The sequence below is a fragment of the Rhea americana genome, unplaced genomic scaffold, assembly GCF_003343005.1.
Source record: "Rhea americana isolate MKP2758 unplaced genomic scaffold, rheAme1 scaffold_45, whole genome shotgun sequence".
Lineage (NCBI taxonomy): Eukaryota > Metazoa > Chordata > Aves > Rheiformes > Rheidae > Rhea > Rhea americana.
Window position 1 is genome coordinate 2,429,399 of NW_028186590.1, and position 18,190 is coordinate 2,447,588.

An 18,190-nucleotide genomic window follows, 5' to 3' on the forward strand; every position below is an offset into this window, starting at 1 on the left:
TTAAATCTAAAGGATAGATGTGTATCCATGTTTCCAAAATTATAAGCCCGTAAGGCTTTTTGAAAGAAATAACTTGCTATTCATTTTACGAATTTCATTATGTGCTAAACAAGAATAAGCTCAAGAGATCAAGTCAAAGCTAAAATGGGGTTAATAATACTAAACACGAACTCAGATAATACATTTAAAACAAGTTAATGTCAGTATTGAATTGGAATTAAATAAAGTCAGTAGATCAATCAAATTAATTCAAATAAGTTCTAAATCTCAAAAAAGATCTACATCCATCCATCTAGAGTATTAGCTGCAGCTCAAGAGTGTAATCAAAGTTAGTAAAATCAGGACTTGAGCTAGTTCTCAGAGAACAAATTTTTACATCTTCAGATAATAGAGGATCAGAAATAAAGTAAAATATTTCTTGATTTGAAATACTTGAAAATTTTGAAATTCAAATATCGCTGGCCTTTGAATACAGCCTGGGTTTGGAGAAACATTTTGAGGCATTTAATTTCCAGTATTGAAGTTTCTTTGGAAAGCAGAGTGACTAGCCATACAGCATAACAATATTTCTCATATTCTGTGCACGTTTAAGCAAAGAAAAGCTTCAACTTTGCAACAGAGACAAGGCTGTCATTTCTAGCACTTACCGGCTTGGCAGGACTTCACACAAAATCACAGCATCAGCTTGTGGTATGGGTAATACTGATGAAGATGAAGCATTTTAGAGAGAGCACTGTTTCAGTGTTGTGGCTTTTRCTTTCCCTTTATTTTGGGGGCATGTATCTTGCTGATAAAAAATCAACAAGAATATATTAGAATTATTATTCCCTGTCTTGAAATTAGGTTGAAGACCAGCAAATACTTCTCAAGAAATATTYAACACATTTGTCTCTTGTAAAGTAGATGTATGATTATATCAGTTTATGTMCCAGTGTACAGTGATTGAGCAGCAGGATGTTATGATAATAAGAAAAGTATTTCATTGCTGACGGGATGCAACATTTTGAATTATTCCATTGGGAAACAGGGTTTTATAAGTGTATACTTATTTCACTCTGAAAATTCCAAGTAAAACATAAGTTATAACTACAATTTTTTTATCATATRCATAGTGTTGAGGTACATCTATCTGTGTCTTATATAAATATATCAATAATGCTCAACAATAATGGTACAGTGTTTCTATATCTTATGTTCATACAAGCCTATCATTTAATTATTTCATGCTTACGTGCTTATAAATTTAAGGCATTATTTAAGACATGTTCAAAAGCAGTGCCAGCCTATAAATTAGTAATTTAGTCATTAGAAAAGAGTGKTTTTTTTCTACACTCTCTTAAATTTGCTTTTGATTTATTAATTATTTTTAGTGATTTTTAACAGGAAGAGAGGGCTGTGTATAGTTTTGTTTTTTTTTTTGAGAAAATATTAAATCTTGAAACAGTGCTCTTTTGCATGTCATTTACCTACTCCTAGACCTCTATAATACTAAAATTATGTGTAGTTAAACAAACATATTCAGTTCTGGGATACTGCATTGCAAGAATGGCGTAAATAGACATATCAGGTAGAGAAGCAACTGTGACATAGAATGATAAGGGATAAATCTTTTTTAAAACTATARTTGTAGCAGAGTGCTTAATTGCAGATATCAAGATACTAGTTATTAGTAGTATCTATATTAGTATCTATAAAGTAGATAATAACTACTGTTATTACCATTTTAAAAAATGTGGTTATGCACATCTTATTTGTGGATTTTATCCATTATGTTTTAATTTGTGTGTTCTATCCTATATTAATAGATGATGTAGATTACCTGACACTTTCTATTGTAAAACTTTTTATCATAGATTGAGCCAAAAGTTTCCATGCTAGTAATCTATCTAATGCAGAAATTAAATAGAAAGTTAAAAAATCAGTCATTTTTCAGGGACTTTTTTTCTCCCTTTTTTTCTCTTAAGTTCCTTTGTAGTARCTGCCCTTATTATCTGGAGCAGAATCTTTAATTTGCCCGGATATTGGCATGATACAAGGGCATTTTTGCATCTCTTAAAATATTCTCCAAAATATGGACCTACTGCTTTCAGTTGAGCATTAATTTGATAGTTACATTTATACATTCCAAGCATATCATCTGTGCTTGCTCTCAGTCCAGCAAAGTTTGCAGTGCAATTCCTGCTCTCAGCTTCTGGGAAAAGAGAGCAAAATGACCATGTCATTGGCCAGAGAGGGTGCAGACAGCAGGCTTAAAATTTATGGACAATGTATAGAACAGATAGTAGAGGAAGAAGAAACTAAAGATTTATGTTCAGGGAATAAGGTCTGGTCATGGCATAGTTTAGCATGAAGAGGGATGAGAGGAAGGAGGGATTAAAACATACAACTTATAGCCAGGAGCAGAAGGAGACAGATGATGGACAATAGGAACAAAATGGCCAGGGAAGAAAGGGCACAGAGAGTAGGCAGCTGGAGAAGAGGGAAGATTGGTAGGCAGGGGTAAGGACAGAAGACGTATGAGGGGATCGGGCTGCGGCAAGAATTTTTTGGGTCAGGATGCATGATTTGAGTGGTCAGGGATATGCAAAAAGGACTGTAGGGATACTTAGACATGGAAGCAGAAGCTGGGGAAGGAAGAATGCAAAAGAGAACAGGGAGCAATGGGGACAGGAGCAGAAATGTTTTTGATCACTAGAGCCCGCACTCCTGCATGCTCGGGGTGACTCTGCTGCTGCCCCAGCATTGCTCTACTGCCTAGCAAACAGCCGTGAAACATGGAGGCCAGCAAACGGTGTTTTGTTTCCCGTATAGTAGGCCTCTTCATGTAAACGAGAACTGCTTTTTGCTGGACCACTGAGTCCATTACTGAAAACTGGAGAGTTTTCTGAGTCCATATTGCACTGCCCAATTCTTCCTCCTCCAATTCTTTGCTCTTCCCTTTCTTTCTTAGAGTGCATAATTATATCACTYCTCTACAGCACTCTTTCCAGAGAGYAAYGAGGGAAGTTGGCCATTTTTTTGGGTAACAAGTCAACCTCCCACAGCTGTAATACATTAAAGGACACAGCTGTAAAGCGAAGCAAGACTGAGTTTTCATCAGCCTGCCCTCAGTTCCTGCGCTCCTAGTGGCGTCCTAGCCTCTGCTCTCGGCACTGCTGCGCCTTGGCCCTGCTCAGTCCCAGCCACCCAGGGCTTCCAGACACCTTCATTTGTGGTTTTCTTCTCARTGTATATACTGTAGAAGTTTGTCTTCAGCAAAATGAAAGATTWCAACCTTATATTTGCTGTTTGTGCTGTTTGCTGTTTTAATGTRGCTATTTAACCCTGTAGTCTGTGTTCTGTTATTATTTATCAGCTTCTGTCCCTCCCTGTCTGCACAATCTCCATTGGCACGGTATTAATCAACTCCTCCRTAGTTTCTTGAGGGTCATCTATCCTTAACTACAGCTAAGTGCTTATTCTGTGTAGTATTCTCTCTAGTGGTGTTATTAGCTGTAGCACTGTGTGTTTCTGATGGAGATGGGGAAGGAGGAAGAGTGAATACTGTATGTTGGGATCCATCCTTGGAAGGTGACTGGGCAAACYGAAGAACAACTGGAGTGCCCAGCTGATTCGGATGTCTGATTCATGAAGAAACAGAGATCCTTGTGTTATTATATATTTTTATTTTTATGTTTTCTATATTTTTCAAGTTGGTGTGTCCAAGTTTGAATCATACTGCAAGTGTATTTGCTTGATTTAACTATTGTACGTTAAAAGTAATGCATACAGAAGTAATCATTCATACACCTTTCTCTGAGAGATTATACATTTCTTTCCATTCATATTCTTCCAGGTGATTTGGATTATTACTGGCTGGATCCTGCCACGTGGCACAGCAGGGAGACATCCCCTATTAGTTCGGTAAGAAATAGGGAAAAATAATTTCATATGCACGAATTAAAATGTTTGCTGATTATTTCCATTCAGCTTTGACATTTTGTTATTAGAACTTTATTCCATTTGTAATAGATGAAAGCTTGGCTTAAAGACCGTGGAACTCAAAATCAGAAAGAGATTTTCATCAAAATTTATAYTGGAAAAATTACCTGAGTTTTAATGTAAAATGAATTCTTGTGTGTATGTGCTACTGTGTTTCACCGTGCCAGTTATACACCACAAAGGAAGCTGTGAGTGTGAGGCTGCACGAAGTGTATTAACGAATTTTTCTGTTCACTTTGAATCGAAAAGGATTTTGGCTTTTGTTATATAATGAACCCATATAGAAGAGCTGAATAACACTTTTATTATTTTAAAGGGTAGAATTTGTAAAAGCGCTTTTTAGGGCTATAAAATTTTAAATGTAAGTATTTAATTTTATTGCCTAAGGTGTGTTTTAAATGTTTAATTATATTAACCTTGAACTACTCTATAATATTTCCTGCAGATTTAGTTTACTGAAGCCAGAACTCAACAAATATAACAAGAGAAAGCTCAGATGCATCATACATCAAAAGGGTGTTTGTGTTTACCATGACATGATGAGTTAGCAAATTGTATTTTTATATAAATGTACATACGAAAACAGAAAGAATACTTTTTTTTTAATTTTTTTTTATTTTATTTGTACCGCTTGTTTTTTCAAATAGCATCCAGTAACATGGCAGCCTTCTAAAGAGGGAGATCGCTTAATTGGACGTGTTATTCTTAACAAGAGAACAACCATGCCAAAAGAATCAGGTGCACTACTGGGGCTAAAAGTAAGTATTAAAGGAGTTACATGGTAAAGAAACCTAATATGTAGAAGCCTAACAYTAAATCAAAGGCCTTTCTAATTGTACTGTCATTTGGCAAAAATGTATTCCACATGCTATTGTACATGCTGTATTTCCTCAAAATATGAGGTAATCCTCAATATTGATAGATTCCTTTGGATGTGAGTAGAGAGTGGGAGGTAGTAACCCTCATCTCCCTTTTCTCATCAATTCTGATGCACAATCTTAATTTTCTAGAGCTTCTCATCCCTCCCCCTCACCAGTTCTTGCCTCTCCCCAATACTATACCCCTTTATTTCCAAGCCTGCTTGGACTGCATCTTTGCTTCTACATTTGTAGTCATATTATACATGTTCAGGCTTTAAATGAGTTCCTGCAGCTGCTTTGGCGTACCTGCTGCCTTGCCCAAGGACAAGGTACTACCCATCCTGGGTGTATTTGTGACAGCAGCCCCTGTGTCTGTACCACAGCTGGGTGATGCAGCCTTGTGTCTATGGAGGCAGCGGCACCTAAAGCTGGACTGCAGGTGCAGTATGGTGCTTGAATCTCAGCAGGAAATATTACAAAGTGTTTACCGTAAAACAGGGGACAGGAAAAGCCTTTACCCCATATTCAGGTAAAGACAGTATTTATTTCCTACATATATAATGTTAACAGCACTTGAAAAATTGAACTAGGGTCAATCAGATCCCCACTGTAGCCCATTAGAGCCTAATACAGACCACTAGAGCTTGAGCCAAAGTATTGGTAGTTGGAACCTGTAACAACTGATGTGTTTTATGGGCTCTACACAGGGGGACACTTAATATACACTCATCGCTTCATTTTATGTAAATGTACATTCTCTATTTTTCTGTTAAATTCCTTGAATTCAAGTTCCAGATATTGCATGCAGAAAAAAGCAGGTATAAACCTGGGTTGACATACCATGAAATTCGTGCTACTGTCTTGCCAAGTATTGAGAACCTCTCAAGGTTTGCAGGCAATGTTTGCCTCTGAAGTGTTAGCTATAAATGTGTCTTTAAACTCAAATAATGCAAACACTTTACAATTATCTGAGGAAATTTAAAAAATTTTGTTCTTAGTAATCATTGAAAGTTATACAGATAAATTATTGATGTAAATATATTTCATCCTTTTGTGCATCTTTTCCAGTCATCCATGGCAAAAGAAGCTGAACCATTTTGATTATAAAGTACATGTTTATTCAGCTACCTGTTTTCAAGGCATATATGTAAATCTTAATGTGTTAATGGAGTTCTGCCTTTTCTAGCTTTGCTGCTTKCATTTCAGTCAAGTAGCTGTCGTATCATATTTCACATTTATAAATGTCATCCATATGGAAATGTTTAAAAGGTCAGGTTTAAAATCTACACAGCCACACAGAAACAGAAATCATGTGCAATGAGACTCATTATTTAAGTTAAGATTTGCAAAATTCCKTTTAAAAGATAGTTGACATTGTATTAAATCTACACTTTTTTTCAAGAAAGCTAGTTTCAGTTAATTGAGTGACCTCAAATTAAGACATTATAAGTAACATTCAGCCCACTTTATTTAAATGCATAAATTGGACATTGCCAACATTAAGGTATTTGTCCCTAAATTGTTTGTAAACTTAGAGAGAGAGAGAGAGAGAGAGAGGTACTTCTGAAGTGTCATGGGGGATTCAATTCAGGAATTTCTGTCTTTCCATGTGTATTTCCAAATATGTGAAACTCCAAAGGTGACTCAGCTCAGTTTGAGTGTCTTCATCCACCCACTGAGAAGTCAAGGAAACAGCTGAAAATACAAAACATTCCCATCCACTTAGAACCGAGTGCACTTCAAGGGGCAATAGCACCAAACTCAACCACTTCTTGCAGATAGTAATCTAGTAGTTAAAGCACTCACATATGAAGTAGAAGATGTGGCTTGTCAACTCTGCTCAGCATGATTGGAATTAAGCCACGAAGGAGCTTTGCAAACTTGGTTAAGGCATATCCTGGGTGAGAGCACACTCCGTTTATCCTTTTCAAGGTGAGGGAGTGTGGAGCAAGGCRTAGACGACGAGTACAGCTTCACTCTACTGAAAATTCTTGTAGCACRTGGCTGATTTTGCTGACTCCAAACATTTTTTAACATATGAGAAAAAGATCTTAATATAGAAAAGTTAGTTTGGAGAGCTCCTTCTATTTGATTTTTGAGTCTCATTTTTGTGTAGTATATATGATGCTGTAGGTAAACAACTCACTGATAAGTTTAGCATGGTATCTTGTGGTAGGTAGGTTTCTGAATCCTCTTGGGTACATACCAAGACTGTATTAAAACTCCCAGTAGTTACCAGGATGCAGGCATGAAGAGTGAGGAGCCGCTGCTCWCTGGAACATTTTATAATAAAATTCTACCCAGGATATTCCTAACAAAACAACTGACAGAAAGATTAAGATGGCTGGAGAAAAAAGCATGTCAAAAAGACTACATTTTTGGTTTTATATTTTATCAATATTATCTACCAAGGGCACCCTTTTTCAGTTTTCTCTATCTGCGTATCATGCAGTTTTCCTCAAAGAATACTCTCCTCGGTTCTATTTTTCCTCAGAAATATATTCCTCAGAAATTACTGTTTTATTTTGTCATGTGTCTGGATGAGAGGGCCTGCTTTTAGTTAGTGGTGATATTCTTGTGTATTAATAACATGTGTTCCTTAGCAGGGTATCTGCTAAAATTTTAATTGGTGTACCTATTGCATTTTGGGATTTGCATACCTGTGGTTTGAGATGAGCCTGCCATTTACACTTGTGCGCRTGCCAAACAGCTATCTATTTGCATGAAGTACATGTTCTTGATTATCTATCAAGAAACTCTCTTTTTGCAACAATTTTCAATACTTTGTGTATTGTAACAGATTAATTAGGCAAACATATGAAAAGAAAATTCAATTTTATTAACTCTGTGTCACAATTTTACTTCTTTTCAAGTAGAACCGGTGTTTTTGTGCATGTAACTTTTTCTTTAAGCCTTTAGAAATCTCAAATTGAAAATAAAAATTTGATTATGCATAATTTAGGTTTATTTTAAAAATAATGCAAAAAAAAAAAATCTCTCTATAGATTTATGCTTGATGTGATGTCTGGCTTGTGGCTTGGAAACTCACAAATTTATGATTGTCCAGGTTGTTGGAGGGAAAATGACAGAATTAGGACGACTTGGTGCCTTCATTACCAAAGTGAAGAAAGGTAGCTTGGCTGATGTGGTGGGGCATCTCAGAGCAGGTAAATAAACCAATTGCACACAAAATRTATTGTCTTAGCTTACAGCTTTTAGAAGCTGTTAATATATAGTAATGTCAGTCAAGTGATATGTAATTTGCTGATATTTTGTAAATACAGAAGAATATTTTTCCAGCCCTTATGGAACGCAAAAAATGCTTACATTTCTAGTTTATTATTAACTCCAGTGCCTTAGATATTTGAAAAAAATACAAGACATTGTTAGTTAGTGCTGAAGTGTCAGTATTGAGTATYGCCAGTGAAATTTTTGCTTGCTATCTCAGCAGCTGTTTGTCATGCTCTATAACATAAACAATGTAAACATTTTTAAAAATGGGTCATTGCAGCAACCAAACTTGCTACTGTTATTTTACTATTTTACTTATTATTAACAGCTCCTTGGCTGACTTAAAGTTACCTGCAGCTCTGGGCTATGGCAGTGTGACTTGAGAGCAGGTAGCTCAGCTCGCCTGAATCTGCAGCAGTGTAGGGTGTTTTCCTGTTTTCCTGTGCCTGTCACTGAAGGAGAAATCAGAGCAAAAGCCTTAGGGACAGACTCTTAGGTGTAAAAGAAAACATAAGGCTGTCAAGGAGACCATGAACTGGAGCAGCAAAAGAAAAAGTACGTCTGATGGCAGCTGGTTACCTAGTTAGAACGAGCAGGAGCGTCCTCGCACTTAAATCTCCGTTTGGGTCTAGCCTTAAGTTTTTATTTTTAAGCATGGTTAGAGCCAGTTCTGTTGATTTAACATTTTGACTATGATGATCTTATCTTTAATCAGATTGCAGATTTTTTTAACTTGTTTTCTTCTACTTGTGACTCTCTCCTTAGTAAAAAAAGCTGCTTAGATTTCTCAAATAGCAGTGCAGATATCTCACAGGTTGCTCTAGGGGATCCTCAGCTATTGTCCACCTGTTCTATCATTGCTGTGCAAATTAAGTTTAAACCACATGATCTTTTTGTATTACGAATTTAGCGTATCTCTCTGTTGGTTTTTGCTGTTAAATTATAAGAATTACAAAAGTTGTTCCTTTTAATGCTTATGATGATTTTAGCATTTACTTTCAGTAAATTTACTTTCATAGTAAATTTACTTTCATAGTGGAAAATTAAACTTACCTCAACAAGCAAGCGTTAACGTCTGTCAGCAGTATACTGCAAACCCTTATGTGTTAACAAAAGCCAAAATGCTTTGTAAGCTGCTGTGATCCTTTTTAGAGTCCTTTCTTAAAATACCAAAATGTAGGCAGATGGAGATGAAGGAATGACAGTCATGGAACATAAAGAAAAATTTAAGCTGYGTGTCTTGGCAGCTAGGATGTCAGTTTTTGTGATCATTTTCCTGAGTTTATTAACAAGCCCAAGTTCTATCACTTGCTTTTTATCTCCTCAGAAAGGAGCAAAGCCAGCAGCCAGGGTTGTTTCAGATGGAATCTGATAAACATGAAATAATTCCCAGTAAAGAAATGTAAAATAAAATTATTCATGACAATAGATAGTGGTTGTGGAGGTTTGACCACTGCATGTGATGGGAGATGAGAATGTAATATAGTRTCTGCGTTAATTCTCATCATGTGATAATCTCTGCATTAATTTTACATACTGAAATTTTTGTTAGAAACTATGTTTAAAGACTTCCTCCCCTTTATAGTAATGGCAAAGGACAATTCACTGTACATATTTATTTAAATTCTAGAGATGGCAAATTTAAAATGAGTGTTGTTTATAACTTCACATTGTGTTTTGTTTTCCATCCCCCCCAACATCCTCCGGAGACATTGACTCATTCTTTGCTTTTATTTTTTGTTCATTTGACGTGGGCAAAGAAAGCTGTCCTTTTTGTAGAGAAATCAAAATGCATAGTGTATAAATTGTAATAAAAAGGCAGGATTTTAAAACTKTTAAATATTAGATATTCACACTTTTTAATTTTGAAGATCAACCTGTTTGCAAAGTTTATTTCAACTAGTTAATAAAGGACCTCTTAAAAAGCTCTGTGCTTTCATTTCACAACTGATGTTATATTTTTTCTGAAATATTTAATGTTTCCACAGACAGTTTCTTTAACTAAGAAGCACTACTAATCGAAGCAGTGTTCTGAGAAAGGAGGCCTGATAGTGACTCAAAACTTTTTCCTTATTTCAACACAGTAGTTTAATTTATTTTGTTTTGGGGAATGAAAGTTAGTTACTTTTGATTTCATGAATGCTTTGCACTTCATTGTAAAAGAATATGGAAATGAGATAAACTTGTTTTTAAATTCAAGGGGATGAAGTTCTAGAATGGAATGGTAAACCCTTGCCTGGAGCTACAAATGAAGAAGTTTACAACATTATTTTAGAATCAAAATCAGAACCTCAAGTTGAAATTATTGTTTCAAGACCTATTGGGTAAGCTAAAGACTTGCACCTTAAGCRTAGTTATTACTTCTACTAATGCGACTTTTAAAGGGATTATTTGTGAGTTCAGTACCTTTTATCTTTTAATAATGGGATGATTCACCTTTTGTTATTAATATTGTGTATATTGCATTTTCTTTACTGCCTATTACAATCTTGGATCTGTACAGTGRTATATATTAATATTTCTGTATGGTCAAAATACTGACAAGGTTTTTGCCAAATGGCAAAAGAAAATTGTTTTTTATTGTTTACGATGAATTAAGAAAGGCAAAAGCAGGTGGACTTACAAGTGAGWAAAACCTATTTGTCAGGCTCTTAACTTTGTTAAATCAGAGTAACTTACATAAGTATTAGTGTGTAGAAGAAAGCTTCAGCAAACACTGAGCATTTTAGAATTTGAAATAAATCAATACTTTTTAGAAAGAAAAAAGAAAAAAATATTTGAAAAGACTATATATAATTCCAAGTGATACTGTCATCAGAATCAAAAATGGAAACATAATGGTATTTTTATGTTTATGGGCATAATATTAATAAAAAAAATAATGTGAAATTTATACTCTTAATGTTTGTTTATACTAAATCCAAGATTGAGTTTATTGGTAGCGGTTCTTCTAGCATGGAGTTCCCAAATAGGCGTCRGAAGAGTCGGAGGATCCGTTTCAGCTGGTAAGCTCGAGGGGGTGGCCTCGCCGGCGGTCTCCGCCGCTCCGCGCCCCCCGGGGCAGCCCGTCCCGGACCGCTTCGAGCTACGAGGTGCAGGATCCGACGTGAGCCGTACGCCGTGTGTTTTGGCCCCCTCTCACGCGATGGGCAGCCAGGAGTGACTACTGGCTAGTTTCGAAACAAAGTAAAAAGGCGTAAATCTGTCTGCGGTTCGTCAGCTTTCATCGTAGGTTCATCCAAATAATATTATTCTGTCTCTCAAATCTTTTTTGACTTTTTTTTAGTTTTAGAAACGTAAAGCGTATTTCTTTTTTTTAACTAAAACAGYCATCGTCTGCATTTATTTCACATTGCTTTTGATTCGATTTCGTCTGTACTACACAAACGTAACTGTGTTTTGCAGATGAACTCTGCCTTTTTAGTGGTGATCACCGTTAACAGTCTTTAAATAAAATTAACGTTCGTTACCAATTTCAGTTATAAGTTTGACCTTTTAATGGAAAATGAAAGCTTGATGCAATGATTTTGATTATTGAGAAGCTAAAATTACCATCCAGATGGAGACTGTGGAGGAGTAGAAACCTAATTTTGCATTCTTTTGTCGGATAAATTAGGAGATATTCTTGTCTGAAAATGGCAGATTCACACCTAAAACTTTATAATTAAAAAATGCCATAAGGAGATTTTTAAAAATCTGGATTTTCATGTTTTTAAAGCAGCAGAAAAAAAGAATGTTTTCCATTAGACCTGTCTTGAACTCTGTCTCAGCTGAAGGAAAACCTGAAAAGTATTTTGTACAATTTTTACAAAAAGAAAGTGCTACATTGCCATTTTATGTAGATGAATTTTAGATATATTTATTGCTATTGAGGCATTAAGAAATGTCATGTATCCCTAGACTTTTAAGATAATTTGATTATTAAAACAAAGGAATTATTGAAATTTATGAATTTTATAAACATAACTTCAAAAAATGATGTACAAAATGAAGATATTCCAGTAGCATRTTCTTGAAGAAAAATTCAAAACAGGGAAAATATTACAATTGCTAAACTGAGACACCGAATGCAGAGTGCAGTCTAATTTCTTAGATTGAAAAGGATTTCCATATTAAAGAATATTTCTAAATCTGATCAGTGAATTTTGTTTGCAGAAGTGCACTCTGAAATTAGAAAAATATAATGTTTTGCTTTGAGCGACCATGCATATTTCTTTCCAGACAGAGGCAAAAATAGACCACATCAGATTGCACTTTTCTTATGAGACAAAATGAGTCTTGGTGTGGAAGTATTTGCATAACATAACATCWTTATTCCTGAGTGGAACTGTGTCTTGGCTAAAGCCTTTTGTTTTGAGAGAGAGAGAGAGAGCAAAAAATACCACAAATGGACTAGAGCATATAACTTTGAAATTTAAAAAATCTCCTTTCCTCAATAATAAAGAATCAAAGTCGTCTTTTTGTATCAGATTGGGATTTACCTGTCTATCATTTAAAAAGAGCAAAATGAAAGTCATAGCATATACAACAGAAGAAATATTTATGTGGGTTATCAAAAAAGACTTTTTAATAATGATGTAGGTGAATTGGGTTATATAATCGAAAACTTTTTGTTTTAGATGATAAGTTACCTCTTTTTTTTCRTAGCTTCTCCCTGTCTTGTTATCTGAATTATGTGGGCATTTCAAATTCATGAAAGTGTCTCACTCGAGCCAGTGAGTCTGCAGTAGGTGCTGATTCAGCAAAATTTGATCTGATCGCTAGCAGCAGAGTGTGGTAATCCATTACGTCTAAAACTCCTGTGAGGAAACAAATTCCCAAAAGACCTGAAAAATGATATTTTGTCTGCATAATTTAAGTGTTTTCATCTCTCGGTATTAATAATGCAAATAATGTACCAGCACATTTGATGGCCTTTATTTTAAAAGACCTAGCATATTAGRTCTAAAAAGCCCAAATATGACAGAGTTTGACTTAAGTGGAGGACTGTCTGTAAGGGCACAAATTAGATGACTGCAAGTTACAAAACTGATGCCTAAACAGTTTGCTTAGTCTTGTAAATTTGGATTTCTCTGTCTATCAGCAAATGTAATTATGAGTAATGGATAATTGTAGGATGTTTATTAGAGAAAATGTGAAAAATGTGGTGCTATTAACAGATGAAGGCATAACAATAAACTGTATAACCACAATAATACCATAGAAACACCATAGGAACTAATTGACGTCAATGCTAATGATTGCAACGCAAGGTAGGTAAGTAACCTATAAAAAGTGGAATTAAGGGGTTGGACATCTAAATATGAGTGGAGAAAGTACCTATGAATATGCATAAAAACACAAGGGGCTGTTAAGATAAGACAACATAGAAAGTCCTGTGGCAGCGTCCTGCTCAGAGAAGGAATTTGGCGTGGTAACTAACTGTCTCTTGTGCCTTCCGGTGAGCTTAYGTGAGCTAGCACAGGTTAAAAGAAAAAAAAATGCTTTTTGCTTTTCTGTTTTCTTTGACTGATTATAATTGTCTTTGCTTGTATTTCCACGGATATTATTAACAGTGCCAATTAGTTGTTTCCCTGGTGTAGTAGGGGTTGTGCTCCGCGGCCTCGCAAGCGGCTCGAGCCGGGACAAAGCAGCGAGTGCTGAATTCCGGGGAGCTGCTCCCGCGCTATCGCCAGCGCCGGCTGCGGGTTGAGTGAGCTGCAGGTTCTGGTGAGAAAGGAAGGTTTGGGGAAAAGGAGGACAAGTGTTGGGGGCAGGAACTCTGAAAAATAGAACTTGTAGAGGATGATGCTTCCCTAGTCCTCAGAGAGATTGGAAAGAGCTGCGCATGTGCTTTACGAAGCGGTGATTGACTCTGGATGCTCACGAACCATCCGTCTGCACCCAACAGTCGGTCTCAACCGCAGCTCCAGGTACGGATTTAGGTAGTCCTGGAGGAGTGGAAGGGTCGGACAACAGGTGTTCCTACGTAATATCGAATAAGACTTAGTGTTAGCTTTGCCTTTCAAAGTAGAGACTAAGAGACAGTTTAGTGTAGGCACTTCTTTACTGCGTGRTTTCTGACATTCCCATTGCTTTGAAAGCAGAGTAAAATTTTGTTCCCATTTTGAGTAAGTGCTTTAACTACGCCATACTTTTTACCATTGTTTTGGCTAGTCTAATTTTGAATATTTTAAGTCGTAAGGTTTCTGCTATTTCTTCTAAAATGCAGTTTTGTGATTAATGATGTCAGAACATTTCCTGCAATCCAAAATAATAATAGTCTAGATAAGAATGATTTTGCTACTTTGCATGCTTTAGATACAAATTTATTTTTAGAAACTTCTTTTTAATTAGAATGCTAACATTTAAAAGAAAAGATCACTCATACATTTGACAAAATCCAGTRCACCAATAATTGTTCTTGTGGGCATATAATATTTAAGAAGTGATTATATAAACTAGATTATTAAATTTATAAGAAATTCACATACTGATAMAACTATAGCTTTAAATTATTTCATGCAAATTTTGAAATTGATAGCACTTATAAAGTAGAACTGTGTATGATAGAGCTTGTTAGAATAATGTACCACAAGTTTTATGATTGGCATTGTATTGCATACTTAGTTAATTGATTTCTCTACTTTTTATGTYTCACATTTCTGTGTTATTTTAAACAAGATAAATGTAGTGGACATACTTATATAGAAGAGAAGATTTCCTAACAGTAATAAAAAAAACAAAATACTCTCCATTGTAGCACAAAGTTTTAGGGATTTGTTAAGTATGAATGTGATCTACTACAGTGGGGATGAAAGGGGTGGGTGAGAAAGTTGCCAAATAATATTTCTATTGCAAACCACGCATTTTGTCTGCAAATGTATCTTCTAGATTCCTCTGTTTTGGTGAGTTTTGCATAAGAATTATGAAGAATTTAGAAAAATATATTATAAATTGTACTATTGGTTCTTTCCTGTCAGATGTGTATAGTCTTTAAAAAGATCAGATTATTTTTGTCACTTACCTTTGCCTGGTGAATATACAAAATTATACAAAAAGACTTTTGTATTACYGGCTTTAAATGGAGAAAATACTGTCATCCTGACCAGTTCTCTCATGGTATAGCGTCTTTGTCTGCAGAGTAATACTGAGTTTTTCTCTGGTAAACTCTGTGAATCTGATTCTCGTATTCTCTTATTATTAGACTGGTCTGTATCAGTCTAATAGTGTAAAGGGGCATTAGTGTAAAAGCGAATCAATTCTTAAGTGCTTATATGTACATAATCATTCTCTGGGCTTGGTTTTAGTCGCCTTTTTGTGCTCCCCSAAAGCTTTTTGCACTGTGGACTATCGTGGACGATACAAGAAAAGTTGAAAYGAATGTGTTTTATTGTCTTTCTCCAGCAAGCCAGGCATATGTAACTTGACTCTAGAGGTTGAACTTTCTATTTAAACTGTTTAAACACTTTTATCTTAAATATGATATTAATACAAATAAAGCTATATTGGAGAGGAGTGTTCATATTCTAGCACAAGAAAAAAGTACAAACAATGTCATAGTGAACAGATAAATCAGTTTGAATATCTTGAATAAATATTTGAGTGATGAGAACTGAAGAAAGCAAATGTTAAAAGACAAAAATCTACTTGACAGACCTGCTGTGTTTTTGGATATATCTTCATGAAACAATAATATGCCATGTCGAGAATGAATAATACCATTATGTTTCCATGAATTTGAGAAAACCACATTACTCTTGAACCAGGAAGTCAAGACAAGGAGAAGCACATTCTTGTTCAGTGATATGAGGTGGAAGCTGAAGTGAGGTATTGGCTGGGAGAGCAGATAGGCTTTATTTAAGCACACAGACCAGAAATAAGAGGACCTGAAATGCAGATTTATGACTAGTTGATTGAGCATTTGGGCTAAGATTTTCAAAGTGCCTGTGCAGTGTCAGTAGCTGTTCTTACTGAAATTCAGTTGTATTTATTTGGAAGTGGAATTCAAAGAGATGGACACTCTTACACGCTTTTTCTGATGTAGGCATCTGTTTCTTTTTTTTTGGCAATGTCATATACACCTCGGAGCCTTGGTTTTACTGATTTCCAAGTCAGTAAATTAATGTTTCACTGAACAGAGAAATGCCTGCACACCTTTAAAATGCCCAGTTTAATACTTCAAATCTTGTAAATATTGTTTAGAAACATTATTGTAGTTTTAAGTTTATATCATTTTATTTTGATGAAGAATCTTCCTAAGTAACCCGTTTAAGAGCTCTGTTTCTATTTTCCTGCCACAGTTTACTAACTTTTGTACAATAGCAGTCATTTCTTACTTTTGCAATGTATTTTCCATCAGTGCAGAGAAAAGAATAGAGCCAGGAGCTAATATCATCCAGATTTTGATGGAAGGGTAATTTTGTTGATGGCAAAATTTCAATCAATGTATATGGACTTAACCAGTTTGATTTTTGAATATACATATATATCTTTATGCTAGGTACTTGTATGTGTATACAGAAAAAGGACCATATTCATTTGTAATATGCTGTGTGGTAATTTTTAGCCTTTGAAGAAATGCATTTTTCATTTTGGTTTAACATTGCTCATGTTGCTTGCTTTTTCTCTTTGTTATTGTAAGAAATTTTCACCACTTTCATTCTGTGAACTCGTTGAGACGTTTGTATAAAAATTACTAGTGAGTTAATCTATCTCTTTATTTCTTTTTTCCAAAATAGTTGAACATCARTAGCTATAGTCCCTTTTGCTACTTTTCCTTTCATAAAAGCTCTTTGTTGTTTTACTTGTAAAAATATTGTGGAATCTATCCACAATATTAACATTGTAGTGCTCACATTGTTACTTCTTCTAGTTCCTCATTTAGAAAGAAATAGTAGTTTGGCATTATTAAAATTTTCATGAACACTAGCGGAAACCGGTTGACTGTCTAAATATTTCCCCTTTCTTTCCCCTCTATTCCCTGATATATTAGAACAAAAAAAAATCTGTGTTTCTAAAAGAAGTGTCCCATAACCATTTTRTTTGTTATAGCAGGAGGTCATTTCAGTTGTTTCTAATTATTATACGTATATTCATGTTTTAGTGATATTCCACGGATTCCTGAGAGTTCTCATCCCCCACTAGAGTCTAGTGAGTACGCACTAATTAAGGTCTTTTATCAAGTATAATCATTTCAACTACAAATTTTCTGAAAGCTAAGTGCTGGGAAACTTTGAAAGATCCTAGGATTTTATATGAAAAAATTCAATGTGTTTTCTATTTATGTGTGAAATTTGAAGCAATATTCTTTTGATTAAAAGCTATACTGATTTCAAATGTTGGCAGGATTTTATTGTTTGCTTTTGTATYGCATGCTGTTAGGGCCATACAGGTGTATACTTTTTGCATTTCAAGACTGTCTACTGGTAAATCTATGCCCCAAAACAGTTATTCACTGCATGAGAGCCCTGCAGGGCCACTGAGTGCTGTTGCAGTGCTGCACCTTACCGTAATGAGCTTGTCCACGCTAGTGAGGGCTCTGCTGCACTGGCTGAGAACTAGACTACTTTGGCAGGAATACCCTCCACGCCAGTCGTGTGTCTTGCTCCTCCACATTGCTACATCTCTACTCCTTGGGAATGGAAATTACATTCCAGAGGCTACTGGAAGTATAAACTGCGCAATAAATATGGACTTATTCATCAAAGATTTCACATGCATAATTCTGTCTGTGGAGAATGTTTTGGTTAAAACATATTGTTTGATGTGTCAGTGTTATATGAGAAGCACCTTTCCAATATGTTATTTAGAGCAGAATAGAAAATGACAGGTTTAATCTGGGATAAGGGGGCCAGCCAGTCTTTTCTATCAGCTTACCTACACCAGTTTAACATTCTACTTATCTAGAGTCCTACCGTTTATGCAAGCTTTATTCAATCCAAAGAAAAGGCAATTCATAAATTATCAAATTGACTTCAAAATTTCAGATGGAAAGTTCATGAGTTTCTCATATGTTTTTTAGGTTCAAGTTCTTTTGAATCGCAGAAGATGGAAAGGCCTTCTATTTCTGTTATATCTCCAACCAGCCCTGGAGCTCTAAGGGATGCACCACAGGTTTTACCAGGGCAGCTTTCTGT

General features: G+C 35.4%; 1 protein-coding gene across 1 annotated transcript in view; it reads left to right on the forward strand.

Moving 5' to 3' along the window:
• The window catches only part of RIMS1 (regulating synaptic membrane exocytosis 1), a 347,536-nt gene that overhangs the window by 187,990 nt on the left and 141,356 nt on the right, over nucleotides 1-18,190 (forward strand). Inside the window, exons 5-10 of the mRNA XM_085316042.1 lie at nucleotides 3,836-3,903; nucleotides 4,629-4,739; nucleotides 7,909-8,008; nucleotides 10,273-10,396; nucleotides 17,158-17,204; nucleotides 18,076-18,188. Coding sequence (XP_085172168.1) covers nucleotides 3,836-3,903; nucleotides 4,629-4,739; nucleotides 7,909-8,008; nucleotides 10,273-10,396; nucleotides 17,158-17,204; nucleotides 18,076-18,188 — 563 coding nt within the window. The remainder of the gene's footprint in view (nucleotides 1-3,835; nucleotides 3,904-4,628; nucleotides 4,740-7,908; nucleotides 8,009-10,272; nucleotides 10,397-17,157; nucleotides 17,205-18,075; nucleotides 18,189-18,190) is intronic.